Source organism: Tripterygium wilfordii, chromosome 2 (assembly GCF_013401445.1).
Source record: "Tripterygium wilfordii isolate XIE 37 chromosome 2, ASM1340144v1, whole genome shotgun sequence".
NCBI lineage: Eukaryota > Viridiplantae > Streptophyta > Magnoliopsida > Celastrales > Celastraceae > Tripterygium > Tripterygium wilfordii.
Window position 1 is genome coordinate 8,808,604 of NC_052233.1, and position 15,593 is coordinate 8,824,196.

At 36.5% G+C, this 15,593-nt stretch overlaps 2 protein-coding genes across 6 annotated transcripts; both read left to right on the top strand.

Moving 5' to 3' along the window:
• The first annotated feature begins 2,735 nt into the window (after window positions 1–2,735).
• On the top strand, window positions 2,736–11,146 carry LOC120012900 (CBL-interacting protein kinase 32-like). Of its 5 annotated transcripts, none has more exons than XM_038864457.1 (15): window positions 2,736–2,826; window positions 4,263–4,480; window positions 4,735–4,797; window positions 5,620–5,691; window positions 6,043–6,150; window positions 6,278–6,358; window positions 7,245–7,298; window positions 7,400–7,525; window positions 7,610–7,699; window positions 8,681–8,803; window positions 8,922–9,029; window positions 9,893–10,006; window positions 10,122–10,178; window positions 10,334–10,408; window positions 10,747–11,146. In XM_038864457.1, the coding sequence occupies exons 2-15, from the start codon at window positions 4,310–4,312 to the stop codon at window positions 10,819–10,821; spliced, it is 1,317 nt and encodes a 438-aa protein (XP_038720385.1). In that variant the 5' UTR covers window positions 2,736–2,826; window positions 4,263–4,309; the 3' UTR covers window positions 10,822–11,146. The 5 variants fall into 5 exon arrangements, 4 of the variants coding, with proteins under 4 accessions (XP_038720385.1, XP_038720401.1, XP_038720394.1 ...); XM_038864473.1 differs by lacking the exon at window positions 2,736–2,826 and adding an exon at window positions 2,974–3,208; XM_038864466.1 differs by lacking the exon at window positions 2,736–2,826 and adding an exon at window positions 3,216–3,638.
• Window positions 11,147–12,531: 1,385 nt separating this feature from the next.
• On the top strand, window positions 12,532–15,170 carry LOC120012943 (calmodulin-7-like). The gene is made up of 2 exons (XM_038864514.1): window positions 12,532–12,694; window positions 14,453–15,170. The coding sequence occupies exons 1-2, from the start codon at window positions 12,619–12,621 to the stop codon at window positions 14,824–14,826; spliced, it is 450 nt and encodes a 149-aa protein (XP_038720442.1). The 5' UTR covers window positions 12,532–12,618; the 3' UTR covers window positions 14,827–15,170.
• The last annotated feature ends 423 nt before the right edge of the window (window positions 15,171–15,593 follow it).

Consider the following 15,593-nt stretch of genomic DNA (forward strand, 5'->3'; position numbering starts at 1 on the left):
GTGAAAACGAAAAGCTAGGGGTTGTACTGATTAGTCTCATGACCACATAAAACTGTCCTTTCTTTGATTGGGGCCTGGGGTACGTACCATTGATCTTGTCCAGAAAATGAAAACTCAATTCTCGTGGGTCTGTTCCTCACACTCACTTTTGGGAACTTACTCTGGTGATTTGTGGGGGTTCCATATGTATTTTGTAGTAAGATTTGTCGTGGTGTCGGGAAGTTAGGTTTATCTGCACTACTAAATCCGGGTAATGAAGTTTTTGATTACTAGAAAATATGACTCAGTTAAATTCGTTCGTTCATTTTCTAAACATTCTAATTTAGATGTTGAAAATTTCAAATTGCTCAAACTTAGTCACTCCGTCGATTTTTATATCTTTCGGGTACTCGAATCCATGGGTAAAAGTCAAATTCAACTAATTTTGGTTGATGTGGCCCGACAAACCCTCACTCCGTCATTTGTTGTTTCAACATTTCCATTGTATTTCATACAACACCAAAAGTGAGGAGTGGGAAAAAAAAAAGAAGTAAAAATCTCATATGGTAAATTTAGAGGACATCTGTACGTCCCAATGTATATCAAATTTCAGACATAAATATGAACTCAATCACAGAATCAAACCACCCGAATACTTACATCTAACCCACGCATACCAATATCCATCCTGTCATCCAGGCTACTCCACGAAGACAAAAGAATGAATCTCAACCCATTAACACAAACCACATCAATGATGTGGGTTAGCTCAAAACTATGAACTAATCAACAGAGAAATTTGGGATGCAAAAATAGTGAAAAGATAAATAATGAACAAAATATCAACTTCAAAGATTTTGCTTTTGCAAGATCCAGAACATTCACGTGAAAGATTATTATAATAATAATATTATAAGGTGGGGTGGGATTGGTCACTTTTTTGTGTAGAGGATATGCTTCTTTTTTGCATTGGCTTCATTATTGTGAAAGATAGAAGACATTGCCAGTCAATTATTGTTTCTAATATTTAGCAAAGTTGTTTCACATGTATCGTCCCAACATACATACATAACACGATGTATATGCACATATATACATACATACATACATACACATTTTTAGCATTACCAATTTTAAAGCTAACATATAGATTTGGAAATCTTTTAAGGCGGCTTGATTTGGATTTTACAGTAATGACATAAATAATCATTTGTTTAGCTTATATGTTTCTTTTATTAGCCATAGACAACTTCTTGTTTATTTATTCAGTAATGATAGGAATACGAACTCCTCTTTTAAGGTTACATGACCTATATTTGACATCAACGCCATAAATAATAATCTGTTTAGCTTATATTTTTCCTTTAATAGCCATGAAAAAGCTTGCTATTTATTTATCCAGTGATAATAGGGATTCAGTAACTGATATATCAGTTATCTCATTAGTAGAGTTGTACGCATTGAATTTCATGATATCATATAAGATATGTAGAATCCAAAAATTTACTTGAATCTTATGAATCAAACTCGACGGGATATAAATTGTTGGCATCTTTTATTATCTCATGATTTATTTTTATGGAGACCAAGTGACCAACTTTCTTCTCTCTTACCAAACAAAGACAACTAAAAATGCTTGTGTCCAATAAATATGAGATGGTGAGGTGGTTGTCTCCACTAATGAGAAGGGAATGGTGTCCTCAGCACAACCACATGGACCAGATTCTCTGCGACTCCTATTGTCGCACATAACCTATTCGACAAAAATATTGTGAGAGGTGAAAGCGATGAGGACTCGGGACTTTGGTAAAATATTGTGACAGGTGAAAGCGATTAGTATAATAGTACTTGTTGTAGTAAGCGAGCCTTGTCTTCTTGCCAGAATTGGAGAGAGAATCATCATCATCATCAACTAAGCGGCGAAAAAGGGGTCACTCTCCTGAGAAAATATTCAGTGGTTGCCGCACACCACGTCATTATGCTGACGTGGTGCGCATGCACCACTGAATGATTGACACATGTACATGACTTAAAATCTAATTTTACTCTGCACGATTTCTCTCCCCTTTTTCCTCTCTCTCTTATCACTTCAATCTCATATCCACAACACCTCTCCTCTCCCTCTCTTTCCTCTCTCCATCTCTTTCCTCTCTCTCTTATCAACTCAACCTCAGATCCATTTTTCCAGTCTCAATTTTCAAGTCCATGGTTGAATTCATGCACCCTTTACACTTTTTTTTTTCCGGCTTTCAACTTATGAAGTATTTCGAGTTCCAAATCCAAACCCAGTTCTCTCTCTTCTAACCATATCCTGAGCCATTACCAGATCTAGATCTAGATCCAAATCCAAAACCTCTTCCAAACCCATTTGGTGAAAAATTGAAGTAACGAGAGCAAGAGAACGCTAGATTTCACACCACCGCCTCTCAACTATAATATTTCTATCCGGTTAATTAATTATTGTTTATTCGAGATTAATTAGTCGCCATGAGCAAAATCTAAGAAAAAGAACCATAGCAAACAAGTCAATAGAACCCTCTTGTCACTTTTAAATTCATTTCGTAGAAGGATGAAAGTAAAAGAAGGCTTTGTTTCCCTTGACAGGAAGATAAGGATGAAAGTAAGAGAAAAGACAAGGGAAAAAAAGTGAAAAAATAATTGACTAGGATTCATCCCTCCACATGTCAATTATTCAGTGGTGCATGCGCACCACGTCAGCATAATGACGTGGTGTGCGGCAACCACTGAATATTTTCTCCACTCTCCTTGCCATTTGAATCAGCTGAAGAGCCAGTTCTATCTGCTCTCCGGCGCTTCTTCTCATCTCTGGTTCCCACAAATCTCCAAGTATATCCTCTCTTCCTACTATTTTATTTTTTTTTAATTACTATATTCTCGGATCACGTTGTAATCGTTGTAGGAATATTGATTGTTATTACACGTGTATATATAGGTGATGCCGTTGTTGAATTTGTTTTGAACTTTGAAGCTTTTTTTTCGACCTCTCTCTTCTCTGTATGTATCTTAGGGGTTTCAGAACCTGACTCTGGTGATTTGAGTTCAAAATTTCGATTTGGTTAGGCTTTTTTTTTTCCTTGAAACTCTGAATTGGGGGATTTTTCGTTCCCCGTAACCGGTTGCAACTCTGAAATCTACGAGGTTCTCTTTTGCCTTTTGGTTCCATTTCCGGCGAAACTTCACTGGATCTTTTTCTGGGGTGGTTTTAGAGGTGGGGGGTTTTTTTTCCCCCTGATTTGATTTATTTTTGAGTTTTTTTGTTTGAAAAAATAAATCCTTGACGCTAGAGGGGAGAGAATGGGTTTTGAGAAAAAAAGATTATCCTGCTAATATTTTAATTATGGTTTAAATTCCAATTGGTGCGGCAAATTGTTTACTGGGTGATGTTTGCTTTTGGGTCAAATCTTTTTCTCAGTTTTCCTCCTGTGTTTAATTGGGATTCCTTTATGTAGATATTACTATCCTTTTCTCTTTGAGCCCTGAATTAATTCCTTCTCTCTATTCTTATTCCTGAATTGGACTCTTAAAACTTTCTGGTGGTGTTAAGTTTTTGCATTCCATATAATTGGATGCTATATTTAGTTGGCTTTTCATTGTTGTCTGCTCAACCAGTTGACATCTGTGAGTGGACTGCAGACAAGGTTTGTTTAGACAAATCAGTTTTCTTTCCGTTGTGTTTCAATTCTAGATCTTTCCAGTTGAGTGCATCTTGAGATTACCCAGTTCCATTCTCTTCTTCCTACATTTGCTCAGGCACTTATTCAAATCTAGCATCAAGTGATAGAAGTGAAGATTTGAATCTCTACTGTTCTCTGTATTAGTTTTAACATTTTTGGTTAATGCATACCTGATGACAGACTGTCTGATATGCTTCCCCTATTATTTCCCTTCTTGTTTTGGAATTCTAATATTTCTTGGAACCTGGAGCAAACAAAGTTTTTCTCGGAAATTTTGGAAATTATTTTGTTCCTGTGTTATGTTATATTGCACAGCATGTGGTATGACTATCATGTAATATCTTTTATGTTTTTAGAAGTAGACAGAAAATCATAACTATGGTTACTTTACAGCTGTGCCTTACTCCCTCCTCCACTCCTTATTTTGTTCCTGTGTTATGTTATATTGACAGAGCTCTGATTTATAATTTAATTATTATAGGTTGTACTGTCCCGGTTTTATATCGTTTCTTTCTTCCAATGCATATCTACTAGGAAGCTTAAAGCAAGTTGCGTAATCAGGAACTTGTGTTTTCACTTGCATTTCAGGAAGATTTTTTAGTAAAACTTGTCGAGCTGCAAAGGAAAGTCCAGCCATGAGTCAGCCTAAAATTAAGCGTCTCGTGGGCAAATATGAGATTGGAAGAACAATTGGTGAGGGAACATTTGCAAAAGTGAAGTTTGCACGGAATTCTGAGACAGGGGAGCCTGTGGCTATTAAAATTCTTGATAAAGAGAAGGTTCTCAAACACAAGATGGCGGAACAGGTGTCACTAGGATTCTTCCTAATTTTCAAAAATTATTTCATTATGCTCTGCTAGATGTGAATTTTCAGTTGCATAGCAGTTGTGTTCCAAATGATCTTCTAGATGCTGTTTTATTCATTATCAGTTATCTTTAGCCTTTGAATTTTGCATTCTTAAAAATATCTTATCATTGTGGAAATGATGTTTAACTGATGGGTTAGGAAGTCATCATTGTAATTTTATTTCTTCTGAGATGTTTGTTCATGCTTATGCAGATCAAGCGAGAAGTTGCAACTATGAAGCTGATAAAGCATCCGCATGTTGTTCGATTGTATGAGGTCTCATTCCCTACCATTCTCTTATTTTGTCTAGATTTTGATGCAATTGATTTTAGGGACCCCCCACCCACCCACTAAAGGGAAAAAAATGTGTTCATTTTTTTTCTTTGTTGATTATGTGATATTATGCAAATTTCTGAACTTTGAAGCATTACTTTGGTCCTTGTTGGTCTTTCCCCGAAGTAATGTTGTTATATCGGCTATTGCTTATTTTGGCAGTTTACCAGAAGATATCGGCGAACTTTATACTATTGAGAACCCTTTCTGCAATTTGCATTAGAGCCAAGGGAGAGGTGTTTGGCATCTGCTGGTATATTAGCTAGTTTACCCACCAGATTGGCATGTCTTGCCTTTTACCCTTGTTATGTTTCAAGTTCATGAATGAAGAAGACGATTGGACTGTCTTAAAACATTGGTCAAGGAAGATTTGATTTTTAGGAATTGGAAATATTACCCTCACTTTTATGTCTCTTTCACCCCTCTTTTTCTTCTTCCAAATCTTTTGCCACCTTCAAGCTGAAAGGAGTCAAGATTTGGAGCATCCAGCAATTGGTTTGACACAGATTATGTATCATGCACTCAGCAGTGATACAATTTAGATCCATTTTTGCTTGGATAGGAAATGACTGGCTTTAGAAGTTTTTACTGGATTTAATTTGTTGACAAAAATAAAAATTAGTTAAGTAATTTCTCAGCGTTATAATTAATATTTAGTGGGGCTGAAACAAATTTGCAAATGAGGGAAAGAGAAGTTTACTATGGGAAATGCTAAATTATTGATATTTGATTGGAGTAATCTTAAGAAATATATTCTGTTTTCAGGTGATGGGAAGCAAGACAAAGATATTTATTGTTTTGGAGTTTGTTACTGGGGGAGAGCTCTTTGACAAAATTGTAAGTGATAAATTACAATTAGTCCTATTTCTTTTGTGTTTCAAAATTGTAGGATAAAGAATATTGGATGCCATTAATTTTAACTGTAATGTTATCGTATTATATCTGAGGGTAAGGCGGATTGCATCTGTGGGAGCTTTATGAACAGGGGCTGTTTAACTTTACCAATTATTATACTACATTAAAGACTTTCCTACACATTGGTGAAATTTTTTTCACACAAATCATGGTTATTTTTTATATATGCTGTTCTTTGTTTATTGGTATTACAATCCGGAAATAGTAGTCTCACACTTGCAGTTTTGCTCAAAATGATGCACATTTCTTGACATGATTGTTTCAACCTTGAAGGTAAACCATGGCCGGATGAGAGAAGATGAAGCTAGGAGATACTTCCAGCAGCTTATAAATGTAATCGATTATTGCCATAGCAGGGGTGTCTATCACAGAGACCTGAAGGTGACTCAAATATGATCATTTATTTATTCTTTTCTTTGCTTGTAACTTATAAGTTGAGGTTTGGGGAATGGATGACGAAGTTCATGTTATTTGTCAGTCTCTTGATGCTCTTTGCCTTTTGTGACAGCCAGAAAATCTGCTGTTGGATGCTCATGGAAACCTTAAAGTTTCAGATTTTGGATTGAGTGCACTTTCCCAGCAAGTCAGGGTAAAATCTTAATATGACAACATCTGAAATTGCTGACATGCTTTCTCATTATCCATTCTTGTCAATTATCTTTATGTGCTTTGAAATACATAAGTGCCAAGGCTACACGGCAGTGATGACTTCTAGGCTTCTAGCTATAGTAAGATTTAGCAAAATGGTTTGTACTTAAAAGGGCATCTTTCTATGAAATTATGGCGTTACATTCCCCCTATAGAAAGGGAAAAAGAAGAACTTCATTTTGACATGGTAGAACTCTTCTAGTGTGTCTCCATGGAAATACATTCCTTCTGGACTGTAGTAGAAGAATTAGCTTAAGAAAAAATTATTTTATTGCATGACTTTGTAACTGGCAGGATGACCCCGGAAGATGTAAACCTTTGTACTTTTGGAATAACAAGTGGAGATTTGCAGTTTCCAATCAATTTATGGCGGATTTAATATTTTCTTCAGACAAATTGGAAAACTTAGGAAGAGATGTTTCACTTTGAGTTACACCTGGGACAGCATTGAAAAGTTTCCATTTACATAAATATTAGTTTTATTGGGTTCTATATGTGACAGTTGTCTGGATAAAATACTCGGCTAGGACTATTGAGCAAAAGAAACAAGAAATAGAAGTAAAAAAAATTTCTTGTAAAAAAAATACGAAACAATACAATTTAAAAAAGACAAGAAGGGGAACAATAAACTTCATTTGGGTAGCTAGTTTGACTAATTTGCTTGATGACCTCTGTTTAAGTATACTTATAATAAAAATCATGTCTTTACATATAAGTTGGAGCAAATGAAAAAGGACTTGTTTCAACATTTATGTGCCAGTGTAATATAATCATAATTATTTCATTTCCTAATCTCGAGTCCTGGATTCTTTGCCTTCATTTTGTAGGATGATGGCCTGCTTCACACCACCTGTGGTACTCCAAATTATGTTGCTCCTGAGGTGCGGATAATTGTTGTTTCATTATAAAATCCTTTGTCCATTTATATGTCACTTTTAAACTTTTGGTGATTAAATCTATTATGTGCTTTGTTGTTGTTTAGGTCCTTAATGATAGAGGCTATGATGGGGCAACTGCTGATTTGTGGTCATGTGGAGTGATACTCTTTGTACTGCTTGCTGGGTATTTGCCTTTTGATGATTCTAATCTTATGAACCTATATAAAAAAGTGAGCATTTTACAAATATCATAATATCACTCTTCTACCGTTCTCCTGCTTCTGCTTTCTCACACTCACTTGCTCCATGTCCAGATTTCAGCTGCAGAATTCACTTGCCCCCCTTGGCTTTCTTTCAGTGCCATGAAATTTATCACTCGAATTTTGGATCCCAACCCCATGACTGTAAGTGATTATGCCTTAAAGTCATCACATCCTCTTTTCTAGCCTAATTATTGAGATTGCAAAAATTGAAGCCTAAAATATGTTTATGAAGCTTTAATGGTGTTGGCGTGTTGCTGCATACAGTGGCAAGTGGCACGTCTTTATATCACCATGCATATTGATTCTCGGTATGTGGAACGTTTTCTCTTATCACTATTATAACAGTTTATCTAAACATCACAGCTAAATCGCTGCTGGACAGATAGGGCCCTGAGCAATTACCATTCCAGTGTTCATATGAGAATGCATGCTCAAAAAGAGTTGCATCTGAGTATAAGCCATCTCAAACCAGTTTGATGAGAGCAGGACAGCCTAAATTTGTTAGTCTAAAAGTAAAGTCATAAAAGCAGTGAGTGGTAAATATGAAGCTGTATAATTTTCATGTTTAACCAATCCTAAGGAGTTTGTTTGGCATAGATGAAGGATGATGTCTTCTTCCTACATTTATGGCGAGGATAGAAATTGTTGTACCTTACGCCTTTATATTCTGGTTCCTATTTTCCACCTTCTAAAGTTCTCGTATATTTTTTTTCACTTCCCTTTTGTGTTTTGGCATGCACAATCGTTGGCATGCAATCCAAGAAGTCACCATACAATGATTAAAATCCTTCTTTTTCTGCCCCACAATGATGGAGAGGAGTTGCGACCAATGTGATGGATATGTTTCATGAAGGCCAGTAAACACTTCTTCTGTTGCATTTGGTTGTCTAACAAATAGTTGTTTCCCATGGCATTGTCTAACCAAAAGTTGTCTCCCATTGCATGTACATTAAGCCTTACAAACCTGCTAAAGCATATACTACTCATTTGGGGTTTTCTTATGTATGTTGGACTTTAAATATAACCAGTAATGATTTTGTTACCTTTGAAGCTCGGATTTATTTGTATATCTTAGATATTCATGTGGTTTCCCTTTGTTTGATTTATTGCTCTTTATGGCAGCGAATAACTATTCCTGAAATTTTAGAAGATCAATGGTTCAAGAAAGGTTACAAGCCCCCAGTGTTTGTAGAGAAAGAAGATACCAATTTGGATGATGTTGAAGCTGTCTTTAAGGATTCAGAAGTGAGTATATGAGTTTGTAGTTACGCGAATTTATGCATATAATTCTATTACCATGTTCAGTGATGTTGGTTCTATCTTAATGCATTGTTGCTTGACATGTGCTTTGGCATTGCAACAGGAACACCATGTTGCGGAGAAGAAAGAGGAACAGCCTACACCTATGAATGCGTTTGAGCTAATTTCTATGTCTAAAGGGTTAAACCTTGGGAATCTATTTGATGAACAGGTGTGCATATTTATAAGTTTTCCTGATCCTCATCCACCATTTTTTTTTGTTTTCATCAACTGGTATGAACAGTTATGATTCTGTTCTGTGATAATCTGTTTGTTTTCTGATGCTAATGAAACTGTTCCTGTATCTAAAACATCAGTCCTTGGGTCAAGGGTTCAGAATATTATGCTATTATGCTGTCATAGTGTTGCTTGTCTGTAGGATTATAGGTCCGGTACCTTCCTTTCCTTCATTCCTTTGTTTCCTTCCTTCCCTTTGTTTTGTTTGTCACCATGAGCTTCTAGAAATATGAAGAATCAATTTGCAAAAGTAATAGAACTTGTCATTTAGGCTTTAGAGAACACATCAAGGGGATTGATGACTAGTTAAGAGAATGAACTTATTCAAAGTGGTTCACTGCAGCTTGAAAGTCTAAATTTGACGCAACAGGTTTGTCGAAATGCATGTACGCCTTCATGTTCTATTTGACGTCTGGCTCAGTACTTAGAATTTGAACACGAGATATATTGTTTGATTTTGAGGCGCTAATAAGAAGAATGAGTGGCTTCGTTACACCTTCCAGATGTAATTTCAGCTTTCTGACACTGCAAAAGCAACTTTCTTTTAAATCTTCTTTTGGATTTTATAATCCTATCAATATTTAAAGCCTAACAATAAAGTTGCTTCGCTGCAACCTAGAGTTCACATGTTCAAAATTCTTAAAAGCAGCCGTTCAGCTATGCAGGGGTCAGATTGATTGCATCTTACCCATCCCCCATCCCACCTCCAGTGCTTGAGCCTGATGCACAATAGTTGTTTACCTTTCATCTATCTTCTATTATTTTTGGTTAATATCAAGTTTTATGCATGGGCTGCAGGCTTTCAAGAGAGAAACAAGGTTCACTTCTAAATGCCCTGCTAATGAGATCATCAATAAGATCGAGGAAGCAGCAAAGCCCCTTGGTTTTGATGTTCACAAAAAAAATTACAAGGTGGAAATATTCCTACTCCGCTTTGGTTTAATTCATCAGTTACAGAAACAATGTTTGAGCTAATGTTTAGCATTTGCTGTAAAACTTATGGGTTTCTTCTCATTATGTTTTTCAGATGAGGCTTGAAAATATGAAAGCTGGGAGAAAGGGAAACCTTAACATTTCTACAGAGGTATGTCACAATGAATCTCATATTTTGGTTAGTGATTCCAGATATAATGCCTACTAATTTTACCTTTATAATGCCATTGTAATCAGATATTTCAAGTAGCACCTTCTCAGATATAATGCCTACTAATTTTACCTTTCTAATGCCGTTGTAATCAGATATTTCAAGTAGCACCTTCTCTTCATATGGTTGAAGTGAGAAAAGCAAAAGGCGACACTTTGGAGTTCCATAAGGTACTGTTCTTCGTTGTTTTAAAGCCATAAGGTACCTTTGGATAATTTATTGCTTCTGCTTTGTTTGCTCGTTAGTTATTTTCAGCTCTCTTGCTCGTCAAATGAGAGTTATAACATACTATGACTTATAATAAGAGGAATATTAGCATTGTTCATTACTAGTTAATACTCTTAAGGATACTATGAGTCTGTTTCTTTTAACATTTGACTGTTAACACTGGTAAGTTTATGGATGTAAACAGTGTGACATTTTTGTACGCGTTGATTTGGTTGCATGACTATTGTAACTCGAGTTACGTATTTTCATTATGCTGCTGCTGTTTAATGTGTTTTTGCAGTTCTATAAAAACCTTTCGACCTCCCTTGACAATGTTGTCTGGAAAACCGAGGAGGACATGCAAGAAGCAAAGTGAAAACACTGCCGATTTTGATGTGTGATTTAGCCGGATCTTCTGGTTTCTATGTTGCCCATCGTTTTCCTTTGTGTTTTTTATGTTCATTCTTTATGATCAACTTATCTAGCGACCCTCTTTTGTGCTCTCTTTTTTTCCTACCCCCCCCCTCTTAGGTAGACATGGATTCTGGAATTGTTTTTCTGTGTTATTGCGCTGGAGAGCTTGTAAAATTTTCACTTCTAAATGTAAATGTCAGATCATGGGGCATACCTGATTGTATGACAAGAAAAAGAAAATTCTTGTTTTCCTTGGATTTTCTTCTTTCTTCCCCTCCCTTCTTACATTTGATCTTTGTGATTTGTTTCTCAGTGAACAATGGTTTGATCTTTTTGTTTTCGTTGACCAGTAAGGTTGGTTCCCAACGGCCACTTTGTGTGTCGTGGGTCAGTTTTAAATCTGGGATGACCACCTCATGCGCTTAGCAGACCTTAAATTTAGTCATGAGGTGAATCTCATTGCACAAGATTGCGTCGAGGCTCAAAATGAGGGTTAATGGGCCGAGACTCAAAATAGGACTCTTTAACCTCTCTCAGGAAGTAGGCTGATGTCATCGGTCCACGAAACTTAAGAAACCCTGCGGAATTACGTCACACCAGTTTGGACTCTTGACCTAAGTGACCTTGCACCTCTAAATTCAAAGATATAACCATTAGATTAATGCTAAGTTGTTCAGTGTTTCGATCTTGCTATTCGTATTGTACCCGTTTATTACTCTGTGTGTGAAACTATAATTATATGAGGCAGTTTTTCGTTTTAAAGAGACAGGCAGTTCTTCGTATTGCACTCAATATTTCTCTCCAACCACAGTAATCTAACGCTGCTCTACGGATTCTTCAATATCAATGAGTATCCATTACAGAAACAGAAAACGGAGAGAGATTTGTGGTTATTGGGCTACAGCCCAATGGGTAAGGCCTATAGTCTGTTGAACTAAAGGCCAATCATTAACAAGCCCAAGGCCCAGTTATATACGGGTCGGTTGCAGGTATACCTGACAATGTTATTTGGGTCGGGTTTTGTGTCAGTTTCTGAATCAATTGGAGGTATACCGACTCTATTTTAGTTTTTTTTCCCCTAATATGCCTCAAAATATTAATTAAAAAATTGCTGCAATTGAAAAAACAAATTTACTGTAACATAATCACTAAAATCTGCAAATAAAACATGCATATAAAAGTACCAACAAAAAACACCTGAATACAAAATCTGCATATAAAAGTATAAAACTTGCATATAAATACCTTCATAAATGATAAAATATGTATATAAAACAGTAAAACCTGCATATAAAAGTATATATATTTTTATTTTCTTTAAATAGTAATGTTTGATACTATTTTTTATTTTCTTTTAAGTAGTACGTTGGCCGATATTATCGGCCAATAGATTTTAAGATATTTTCAAAATCATTAATCGACCCATTTATACATGGATCGGGTGATATTACCGATCCAACTATGTGGGTCGATTGATGGTTGATTATCGACATGTCGGTAATGGGTCGGTTGGCAAAGTAACATCTGTTAATGTATTTCATGAATATTATAGTAATGATTATTTTTTAAAAAATAAAGGGTTTCGTGGTGATGAGAGAATCAGATGCTGTTTTGGGTTTGGGCCACACTTTCGGGCTTTTTAGGCCTTTAAATTAATCCCCAACCTTCCCTTCCTTTTCCACATCGAAGGCACGACTGGTCATAGACAGATTGTTTCTCTTTCGGTTTCATTTCTCTCTGAAAGCTAAATCCACAAACTATGGCTGAAAACCTCACCGACGACCAGATCTCCGAGTTCAAGGAGGCCTTCAGCCTCTTCGACAAGGACGGCGATGGTCTGCCCTTTTAGATCTCTTCGCATCTTTATTCTGTCCGTTTAATGGTTGTTGTGTTTAGATCTCAATCATTACCCTCTTGTTGAAGCTCTCGATCTTTATTTTTCTTGGAACTCTTTGATTTTCTTACCACCTGCCGATCTCTGCGTCCTTCTTTGTGCAATATATTTCTTTTGGTTTGGTTGTGTTAGGGCTGTCTGTGATCTGTTAACCCTGGATCGTTGTGTATGGCTGAATGATGAGCTGCTTAAATTCTTCAGTTGTTATGGTTTTTGAGATGTTCATCGCAGTTTTATGGTCAATTGACTTGATATTGTGGATTGACACGATCCGGTTTGGTATGCTTGGGAGGATTTATTTGGCAGGGGTTTTTCTGTGCCTTTAGAACTAAAGGGGATCGACCACATACTCTTTTTATCTTGATGCTTAAGTGGCCTTTTTTGGATGGTATTAGAGTATATGATTGATGTTTATATTTTATTGTGGTCTTGTTCGATTTGCTCAGCCATTGTATGGTAGTTGAGTGTACGACTCACGTTCTATATATTTTGTTGATTGAGCGTTTGCTAATCCATGAGCTGTGCCCAAATTGTTCGAGGCAAAGGCCTTGAAACTGATGAGAATTTAACTACTTATTAGCAGCTGCCATGGGGCTGATCTTATTGTTTTCTGATACATTGATTTCTTGTAGTCACATATCAAGGTTTGAACTGTCATATTTTTGGTTGTGCTACTTAAGTTCACATTTTTTGTTGTGAAATTGGATTCAAATGTTAATTTCTTTCCTGAAATGGGATAGTTATTTGATGCTACCATGCAACAACGTGGCTATGGAAAATTTAAAATTTTCAAATGTTTTCTAGTCAATGAATTATGACGTTTGTTATTTAGTCCTGATTGTGAATGAGCCCTTGTTGTCATGTCCCTCCAGAACATTTTGATTACATTGCAGTTTTTGTTCAATTTTTCCATGTTGGAGGATGCATAGTATGTGTTGATGGTGATGTGAAGGGTTTACTCTTTGATATTGAACATTTAATGGCTATATGAACATTTTCCTATCTTGTTTGTTTTTTAGTTGTTACAGATGCTCTTTTTTGCTTGTGCGTGTGCTGATTAGATGTGTCTACTATCTTGAAGGATTTGTTTCCTTGTGTTGCTGGATTGTATGGTAAGGAGGATCAGGTAAATTAAGGGCTCATGGCTGTCAAACAACGAAGCATAGTACCTCATTAGGCATACTGATGCCGTCTTGAGATACAAGCCAGTCGCTAATCACCCTGCTTTCTTCTGAAACCCAGGCATCCATTTTGCAAAAAGGAAAATAGCAATGCAAATCTCCTTGGGCAAGGAACCAAAGACGCATAAATTTTACTATATGCTCTTTTTTGCTTGTGCATATGCTGATTAGATGTGTCTACTATCTTGAAGGATTTGCTTCCTTGTTTTGCTGGATTGTATATAAAATCTTGGGAAACTCTATTTACTATATGTTTCGTGTTGCTGTTTATTGTGAAGTGTGTGTATTATTGATTCATTTGATAGTCAGAAATCATTTCATGTGTGTTGGTGTCGGCATGGCATTTTAACTATGATTAAGAGAGAGGTTCACTCCATTTGTTTGAAACCGTGGAAATGATTTATTTTTGATATGTTGACAAATGGTGCTTGGTTACCGTATTGAATGTCTGACGTTGCGGTTATCTTGTTGCCATCATAGTTTCATTCCATTGTAATTGTCTAATGAATTTCCCTCAGGTTGCATCACCACCAAGGAGCTTGGAACTGTGATGAGATCTCTGGGGCAGAACCCAACTGAAGCTGAGCTCCAGGACATGATAAATGAGGTTGATGCTGATGGAAATGGTACCATTGATTTCCCAGAATTCCTCAATCTGATGGCCAGGAAGATGAAGGACACTGATTCTGAGGAGGAGCTCAAGGAAGCTTTTCGTGTTTTTGACAAGGACCAGAATGGCTTTATTTCTGCTGCTGAGCTTCGCCATGTGATGACAAATCTTGGTGAGAAGCTGACAGACGAGGAAGTTGATGAGATGATCCGTGAGGCTGATGTGGATGGTGATGGGCAGATCAACTATGAAGAGTTTGTCAAAGTCATGATGGCCAAGTGAGGACCTCTCACTCAACTCCAAAAACACTGATCATTTTTTTCTTAAAAAAAGTCGAAGGGAACAGGGAAGATAAGCTTGATGAGATTTCTATTTGCCATTAGGACGTCTTAATATTTTGTCATAGCTGTTGAGTGGTTGGCTGTTTCTTGCACCGTTTCTTTTGGTTCTCTCCATCGTATCAACTTCTTGTTCTGCTTCTTGTTTAGTAGTTTGGGTTGTTAGTGCCTGCTTTATGTTTTTGTATTCCTTTCTACCACTGTTGTGAACCTAGAACATTTGACGGAATCACTCTTTTTTCCCCTTATGGATGAATCATGTTGTTTATATTCAGAATTTTAGCATTACTCATACTTTTTGTGAACATTGCCTGTTATTTGTCTACTGTATGGTAGCATTGTTGTTAAATTAGTTGCTCTAGTAGGAAGTGTTAAGTAACCCGTTTTGGTGTTTCGTTCGTTCCTAGTTTCTCTCTCTCTTTCTAACACACACAGAGACAGTGTTAACATGCCATTTGAAAGATCTAGTGGCCGTAGAGGTCGGTAATTAATTGGTGGAGTAGAATTTTGGCGGCTGGATTGTTTGAATGCTTATTCTGAAGTTGTCTTTTTTATCTACATACTTGGATGTTAACCGTTTTTTCTCCTCCTGGTTTTGGTGTAAAATTTATCCCTGTATTTATTGTGCTGGAGCTGGAGCACAGACTTGAAGCTTGTAATCCGAATTGAGTTGGCACGCTTGTCTTGTTCATCCTCGTTTTACTTAATTTA

What these genes read in the sequence shown, in the direction of transcription:
- LOC120012900 (XM_038864457.1), top strand. Translation starts at nt 4,310, where the DNA reads ATGAGTCAGCCTAAAATTAAGCGTCTCGTGGGCAAATATGAGATTGGA. An exon ending in CACTTTCCCAGCAAGTCAGG is followed by an intron (nt 6,359 to 7,244) that starts GTAAAATCTTAA and finishes TTCATTTTGTAG; the next exon opens with GATGATGGCCTGCTTCACAC. An exon ending in TGGATCCCAACCCCATGACT is followed by an intron (nt 7,700 to 8,680) that starts GTAAGTGATTAT and finishes TCTTTATGGCAG; the next exon opens with CGAATAACTATTCCTGAAAT.
- LOC120012943 (XM_038864514.1), top strand. Translation starts at nt 12,619, where the DNA reads ATGGCTGAAAACCTCACCGACGACCAGATCTCCGAGTTCAAGGAGGCC. An exon ending in CTTCGACAAGGACGGCGATG is followed by an intron (nt 12,695 to 14,452) that starts GTCTGCCCTTTT and finishes AATTTCCCTCAG; the next exon opens with GTTGCATCACCACCAAGGAG.